Raw genomic sequence first — 9,046 nt, forward strand, 5'->3', positions numbered from 1 at the left:
ATCCTATTTCTTCCACCAGCACTGTCACAGAGTCCATGACCGAAATCACCTATTCCACCACTATGACAGAGACATCATCCGCTGCCAACTCTCTTCCATCCACCTCTCCCTTGGTCTCAACCACAGAAACAGCCAAAACTCCTACCACAATCTTGGTAACCACCACCACCAAGACCACCTCACATAGTACCACCAGCTTCACTTCTTCAACCATCTACTCCACAGCCAGCACACACACCACTGCCATCCCCTCAGTTCCCACTACCTTGGGTACCATGGTGACTTCTACATTCAGGATCCCATCTAGTCTGAGTACAGATATCCCTACCTCACAACCAACAACCATCACTCCCTCATCTGTGGGCATCACTGGTTCATTACCTATGATGACGGACCTTACCTCAGTGTACACAGTCTCCAGCATGTCTACAAGGCCAACAACTGTCATTCCCTCATCTCCCACTGTCCAGAATACAGAAACCACATCCTTTGTCAGCATGACCTCTGCCACTACTCCCTGTGGGAGACCAACTTTCACAAGCACTGAGAACACTCCAACATGGTCCCTCCTGACAAGCTTTCCAATGACACATTCATTCTCTTCTATTTCTACCAGCAGCACCGGCACCACTCACACAGAGAGTATCTCCTCACCTCCAGCCACCACCAGTACACTCCATACAACAGCTGAATCCAACCTGTCACCCACTATCACCACCTCATTCACCACATCTGCAACTATGGAGCCACCTTCAACATCTGTAGCAACTACAGGCACAGGACAGATCACCTTCCCCAGCTCTACAGCCACATTCCTTGAGACCACCACACTGACTTCTACAACTGACATTTCTACAGAATCTCTGACAACAACCATGACTTCTACTCCCCCTATCACTTCTTCAGTCACTCCCGCCAATACAGTGACTTCTATGACAACTACGACTTCCTGGCCCACAGTTGATACTACGTTATCATCACTCACCAGTAGCATTTTATCTTCCACACCTGTCCGGAGCACAGAAGTGATCACCAGTCAAACCGCAAACACCACACCTCCATCTATCTTGGTGACGACACTCCCAACTACCATCACCACGTCCACACCTACATCTGAAACAACCTATTCTACTTCTCCCACTAGCACTGTCACAGACTCCACCACCAAAACCACCTACTCCACAAGTATAGCTGGTACATTGTCCACTGAGATTTCTCTCCCAGCCACTACTTCCTCTCTCACAACCAAAGGAACATCCACGACTTCTGCCAGAAACTTGGTAACAACCACTAATGAGACCACCTCTCACAGTACTCCCAGCTTCACTTCAAACATCCACTCCACCATCAGCACATCCACAACTGCCATCTCCTCAGTTCCCACTACCTCAAGTCCCATGGTGACTTCCACAACCATGACCCCATCTTCTCTGACTGCAGACATTCCTACCACCACACTGACAACTATCACCCAGCCTTCAGTGGAGTCTACTGTTTTCCTGACTACAGCAACAGACCTCACCTCAAAATTCACTGTTTCCAGTTCCTCATCAGTGTCCGCAAGTGACATTCCATCTTCCCCTAGCATCCAGAATACAGACACCTCAACCCTTGTGAGTACAACCGTTGCCATCAGTCCCACTGAGAGAACGACTCTCACAAGTACAACGAAGACCTTGAGAAGTTCAGCCCTGACAAGCTTTCCAGTGACATACTCATTTTCCTCTACCACGTCTGCCAGCAGTGACTTGACCACTGACATGGAGAGCATCTCCTCACTTCCAGCCATCACTAGTACACTCCACACAACAGCTGAATCCACCCCGGGACCCACTTCAACCACACCATTAACATCTGCAACCATGGAACCACCTTTATCCAGTGTAGCAATTACAGGCACAGGTCAGACCACCTTCACCAGTTCTACAGCCACATTCCCTGAGACCATCACACTGACTCCTACCATGAACATGTCCAGAGAATCCCTCATGACAGCAATGACTTCTACTACCCCCATCACTTCTGCAATCACTCCCGCAAATGCAGCGACTTCTATGACAACTATGACCTCTCCTCCTACAACCACCAATTCTTTTACATCAATGACCAGTATGACTCTGTCTTCTACACCTGTCTCAAGCACAGAAGCAATCACCAGTGGCACCACAGACACAATGCCTCCATCTACCTTGGTGACCACACTCCCCACTCCAAATGCTTCATCCATGACTACATTTAAGACCACCTATCCTAATTCTCCGACTGGTCCTGGTACAAACTCCACGACCAAAATCACCTATCCCACCACTATGACAGAGACATCATCCACTGCCACCTCTCTTCCGCCCACCTCTCCCTTGGTCTCAACCACAGAAACAGCCAAAACTCCTACCACAATCTTGGTAACCACCACCACCACCAAGACCACCTCACATAGTATCACCAGCTTCACTTCTTCGACCATTTACTCCACAGCCAGCACATACACAACTGCCATCACCTCAGTTTCCACCACCTTGGGTACCATGGTGACTTCTACATCTATGATCCCATCTAGTCTGAGTACAGATATCCCTACCTCACAACCAACAACCATCACTCCCTCATCCGTGGGCATCACTGGTTCATTACCTATGATGACAGACCTCACCTCAGTGTACACAGTCTCCAGCATGTCTGCAAGGCCAACAACTGTCATTCCCTCATCTCCCACTGTCCAGAATACAGAAACCTCATCCTTTGTCAGCATGACCTCTGCCACCACTCCCAGTGGGAGACCAACTTTCACAAGTACTGAGAACACTCCAACAAGGTCCCTCCTGACAAGCTTTCCAATGACACATTCATTCTCTTCTATTTCTGCCAGCAGTGCTGGGACCACTCACACAGAGAGTATCTCCTCACCTGCAGCCACCACCAGTACACTCCACACAACAGCTGAATCCAACCTGTCACCCACTATCACCACCTCATTCACCACATCCACAACTATGGAACCACCTTCAACATCTGTAGCAACTATAGGCACAGGGCAAACCACCTTCCCCAGCTCTACAGCCACATTCCCTGAGACCACCACCCTGATTCCTACAACTGACATTTCTACAGAATCTCTCACAACAGCCATAACTTCTACTTCTGCCATCACTTCTTCAGTCACTCCCGCCAATACAGTGGCTTCTATGACAACTACGACTTCCTGGCCCACAGTCGGTAATACGTTATCATCACTCACCAGTAGCATTTTATATTCTACACCTGTCCAGAGCACAGAAATAATCACCAGTCATACCACCAACACCACCCCTGTATCTACCTTGGTGACCACACTCCCCACTACCATCACCAGGTCTACACCTAAATCTGAGACCACCTACCATACTTCTCCCACTAGCACAGTCACAGACTCCACGACCGACATCACCTACTCCACAAGTATGACAGGTACTTTGTTCACCGAGATGGCTCTCCCAACCACCTCTTCCTCTCTCCTAACCATAGAAACAGCCACAACTCCTACCACAACCTTGGTAACCACCACCCCTGAGACCACCTCCCACAGTATTCCCAGTTTCATGTCTTCAACCATCTACTCCACAATCAGTACGACCACAACTGCTATCTCCTCAGCTTCGTGTACCTCAGATATCATAGTGACTTCCACAACCATGACCCCATCTTCTCTGAGTACCGACATCCCTTCGACAACACCAACAACTATCTCCCACTCTTCTGTGGGCTCTACTGAATCCTTGACTACAACAGACCTCTCCTCAATATTTGCTGTTTCTAGTACATCAGCATTGTCCACAAGTGACATCCCATCTTCCTCCAGCATGCAGAATACAGAAACCTCATCACTTGTCAGCATGACCTCTGCCACCACTCCCAGTGAGAGACCAACTGTCACAAGTACTGAGGGCACTCAGACAACTTCCCTCGTGACGAGCTTTCCAGTGATGTATTCATTTTCCTCTTCCATGTCTGCCAGCAGTGTAGGGACCACTCACACCGAGAGTATCTCCTCACCTCCAGCCATCACCAGTACACTCCACACGACAGCTGAATCCACCCCATCACCCACAACCATCACCTCATTCACAACATTTACAACGATGGAAACATCTTCATCCACTGTAGCAACTACAGGCACAGATCAGACTACATTCACCAGTTCAACAGCCACATCCCCTGAGACCACCACATTGACTCCTACCCCTGACATTTCCACAGGATCTTTCAAAACAGCAGTGAGTTCTACTCCCCCCATCACTTCTTCAGTCACTTCCACATATACAGTGACTTTTATGACAACTACCGCCCCTCTGCCCACAGCCACTAATACATTACTATCATTCACCAGTAGCGTTTCATCTTCTATGCCTGTCCCAAGTACAGAAGCGATTGCCAGTGGTACCACAAACACCACCCCTCTATCTACCTTGGTGATCACATTCTCCAGTTCCGACACCAGTTCTACACCTACATCTGAGACCCCCTACCCTACTTCTCTTACTAGTGCTCTCACAGATTCCACGAACAGAATCACCTATTCCACCAGTGTGACAGGTAAACTGTCTACTGTGACCTCTCTCCGACCCACCTCTTCCTCTCTCTCAACCACAATAACAGCCACAGTTCCTACCACAAACTTGGTAACCAAGACCACCAAGACCACCTCACACAGTACACCCAGCTTCACTTCTTCGATCACCACCACTGAGATCATCTCACACAGTACTCCCAGCTACACTTCTTTGATCACCACCACTGAGACCCTATCACATAGTACTCCCAACTTGACTTCTGCGATCACCACTACTGAGACCATGTCACACCGTATTCCAGGCTTCACTTCTTCGATCATCACCACAGAGACCACCTCACACAGTTCTCCCAGCTTCACTTCTTCGATCACCAACACGGAGACTACCTCACACAGTCCTCCAGGGTTCACTTCTTCAATCCCCACCACTGAGACCACCTCACACAGTCCTTCCGGCTTCACTTCAATCAACACCACCGAGACCACCTCACACAGTACGTCCAGCTTGACTTCTTCAATCACCACCACCAAGACACCCTCACACAGTACTTCCAGCTTCACTTCTTCGATCACCACCACTGAGACCCTATCACATAGTACTCCCAGCTTGACTTCTGCGATCACCACTACTGAGACCACGTCACACAGTATTCCAGGCTTCATTTCTTTCATCACCACCACAGAGACCACCTCACACAGTTCTCCCAGCTTCACTTCTCCGATCACCAACACGGAGCCTACCTCACAGAGTCCTCCAGGGTTCACTTCTTCAATCCCCACCACTGAGACCACCTCATACAGTCCTCCCAGCTTCACTTCTTCAATCACTACCACCGAGACCACCTCACACAGTACGTCCAGCTTGACTTCTTCAATCACCACCAACAAGACCATCTCACACAGTCCTTCCAGATTCACTTCTTCGATCATGACCAAGGAAAGCCCCACACACAGTACTCCCAGCTTAACTTCTTTGATCACCGCCACCAAGTCCACCTCACACAATCCTCCGAGCTTCACATCTGCGATCACCACCACAGGGAACACCTCACACAGTACTCCCATTTTCACTTCTTCAATTGCCACCACCGAGAGCACCTCACACAGTACTCCCAGCTTCACTTCTTCGATCATCAGCACCGAGACCATCTCACACAGTACTCCCAGCTTCAGTTCTTTGATCACCACCACGGAGACAACCTCACAGAGTTCTTCCAGATTAAGTTCTTTGATCACCACCACAAAGTCCACCCCACACAATCCTCCGAGCTTCACTTCTGCGATCACCACCACAGGGATCACCTCACACAGTACTCCCATTTTCCCTTCTTCGATCACCACCACTGAGACCACATCCCACAATACTCCCAGCTTGACTTCTTCAATCACCACCACGGAGACCGCATCCCACAGCACTTCCAGCTTCACTTCTTCAATCACCAGCATCGAGACCACATCCCACAGTACTCCCAGCTTGACTTCTTCAATCACTGCAACCGGGACCACCTCACACAGTACTCCCAGCTTCACTTCTTTAATCCCCATCACTGAGTCCATATCCCATAGTACTACCAGTTTCACTTCTTCAATCACCACCACTAAGACCACCTCACACAGTATGCCCAGCTTCACTTCTTCGATCGCCACCACAGAGATCATCTCACATAGCACTCCCAGCTACACTTCTTTGATTGCCACCACAGAGACACTCTCACACAGTACTCCCAGCTTACCTTTTTCAATCACCAACACTGAGACCATATCACACAGTACTCCCAGCTTGAATTCTGCGATCACCACCACTGAGACCATGTCACACAGTATTCCAGGCTTCACTTCTTCGATCACCACCAGCGAGACCACCTCACACATTCCTCCCAGGTTCACTTCTTTGATCACCAGCACCAAGACCACCTCACACAGTCCTCCCAGCTTCAATTCCTCAAGCACCACTACTGAGATCCCTTCACATAGTCCTCCTGGCTTCTCTTCTTCGATTGCCACCTCCAAGACTACCTCAAACAGTCCTCCCAGATTCACCTCTGTGATTGCCACCACCAAGACCACCTCACACAGTACTCCCAGGTTCACTTCTGTGATTGCCAGCACCAAGACCACTTCACAGAGTACTCCCAGTTTGACTTCTCTGATCACCACCACCGGGACCAGCTCACACAGTACCCTCGGCTTTAGTTCTTCAATCGCCACCAATGAGACAACCTCACACAGTACTGCCGGCTTCACTTCTTCAATCGCCACCACTGAGACCACATCACACAATACTCCTGGCTTCACTTCTTCGATCGCAACCACCGAGACCACCTCACACAGTACTCCCAGCTTCACTTCTTCAATCACCACCACTGAGACCACCTCACACAGTACTGCCAGCATCACTTCTTTGATCACCACCACTGAGACACCCTCATACACTACTCCCAGCTTCACTTCTACCATCACCACCACCGACAGCACATCCCACAGTAATCCCAGCTTGACTTTTGCCATCACCACCACTGAGACCAGGTCACACAGTCCTCCTATCTTCACTTCTTCGATCACCACCACAGAGACCACCTCACACAGTCCTCCCAGCTTCACTTCTTCAATCACTACCACCGAAACCCCCTCACACAGTAATCCTAGCTTCACTTCTTTCATCAGCACTACCAAGTCCACCTCACACAGTCCTGCCAGCTTCATTACTGTGATCAAGACCACCTCACACAGTACTCCCATTTTCACTTCTTCCATCACCACCACCGAGACCACCTCACACAATCCTCCAGGCTTCACTTTTTTGATCCCCACCACCGAGACTACCTCGCACAGTCCTCCCAGTTTCACTTCTTCGATCACTACCACTGAGACCCCCTCACACAGTAATCCCAGCTTCACATCTTTGATCGGCACCACTGCGTCCACCTCACACAGTCCTCTGGGCTTCACTTCTGCGATCGCCACCACAGGGATCACCTCACACAGTACTCCCATTTTGACTTCTTCAATCGCCACCACTGAGACCATCTCACACAGTACTCCCAGCTACACTTCTTCAATCACCTCCACCGAGACACCCTCACACAGTACTCCCAGCTTCCCTTCTTCAATCACGAACAGTGAGACCATATCACACAGGACTCCCAGCTTGACTTCTGCAATCACCACCACTGAGACCATGACACACAGTATTCCAGGCTTCATTTCTTCAATCACCACCACCGAGACCACCTCACACAGTCCTCCCAGCTTCACTTCTTTAAGCACAACCACTGAGACCCCTTCACACAGTACTCCCGGCTTCTCTTCTTTGATTGCCACCTCCAAGACAACCTCAACAAGCCCTCCCAGATTCACCTTTGCGATCACCACCACCAGGACCACCTCACACAGTACTCCCAGGTTCACTTCTCTGATTGCCAGCATCAAGAACACCTCACACAGTACTCCCAGTTTGACTTCTCTCATCACAACCACCGGAACCAGCTCACACAGTCACCTCGGCTTAAGTTCTTCAATCGCCACCACCGAGACAATCTCACACAGTACTGCCGGCTTCACTTCTTCGATTGCCACCACTGAGACCACGTCACACAATACTCCTGGCTTCACTTCTTTGATCGCCACCACCGAGACCACCTCACACAGTACTCCCAGCTTCACTTCTTCAATCACCACCACTGAGATCATCTCACATAGTACTCCCAGCTACATTTCTTCGACTGCCACCACTGAGACACCGTCACACAGTACTCCCAGCTTCTCTTTTTCAATCGCGACCACTGAGACCATATCACACAGGACTCCCAGGTTGACTTCTGTGATCACTACCACTAAGAGCATGTCACACAGTATTCAAAGCTTCGCTTCTTTGATCACCACCAGCGAGACTACCTCACACCTTCCTCCTAGGTTCACTTCTTTGATCACCACCACTGAGACCACCTCACACAGTACTCCCAGCTTCACTTCTTCGATCACCACCACCGAGACCACCTCACACAGTACTCCCGGCTTCACTTCTTCGATCACCAGCACTGAGACCACCTCACACAATCCTCCCAGCTTCACTTCCTCAAGCACCACCACTGAGACCCCTTCACATAGTCCTCCTGCCTTCTCTTCTTCAATTGACACCTCCAAGACCACCTCAACCAGTTCTCCGAGATTCACCTCTGCGATCGCCACCACCAAGACCACCTCACACAGTACTCCCAGGTTCAATTCTGCGATTGCCAGCACCAAGACCACTTCACAGAGTAGTCCCAGTTTGACTTCTCTCATCGCCACCACTGGGACCAGCTCACACAGTACCCTCGGCTTTAGTTCTTCGATCGCCATCACTGAGACAACCTCACACAGTACTGCCGGCTTCACTTCTTCGATCGCCACCAGCGAGACCACGTCACACAATACTCCTGGCTTTACTTCTTTGATCGCCACCACCGAGACCACCTCACACAGTACTCCCAGCTTCACTTCTTCAATCACCACCACTGA

At 50.0% G+C, this 9,046-nt stretch overlaps 2 protein-coding genes across 2 annotated transcripts; both read left to right on the forward strand.

Moving 5' to 3' along the window:
- Window positions 1-1,862: 1,862 nt before the first annotated feature.
- On the forward strand, window positions 1,863-5,128 carry LOC115830806 (mucin-3A-like). Its single transcript, XM_030795586.1, has 5 exons — window positions 1,863-1,883; window positions 1,979-2,192; window positions 2,374-3,570; window positions 4,849-4,941; window positions 5,079-5,128. The coding sequence occupies exons 1-5, from the start codon at window positions 1,863-1,865 to the stop codon at window positions 5,126-5,128; spliced, it is 1,575 nt and encodes a 524-aa protein (XP_030651446.1).
- A 1,957-nt stretch (window positions 5,129-7,085) lies between these two features.
- Window positions 7,086-9,046, forward strand: LOC115830807 (mucin-3A-like; the record flags this gene model as incomplete). Its single annotated transcript, XM_030795587.1, has 5 exons — window positions 7,086-7,185; window positions 7,381-7,948; window positions 8,093-8,306; window positions 8,460-8,754; window positions 8,895-9,046. Coding segments are annotated over 5 exons (1,329 nt in total), but the record flags the coding sequence as incomplete, so codon positions are not given.

This window comes from Nomascus leucogenys, chromosome 17 (genome assembly GCF_006542625.1).
Source record: "Nomascus leucogenys isolate Asia chromosome 17, Asia_NLE_v1, whole genome shotgun sequence".
NCBI classification, from domain to species: Eukaryota; Metazoa; Chordata; class Mammalia; order Primates; family Hylobatidae; genus Nomascus; species Nomascus leucogenys.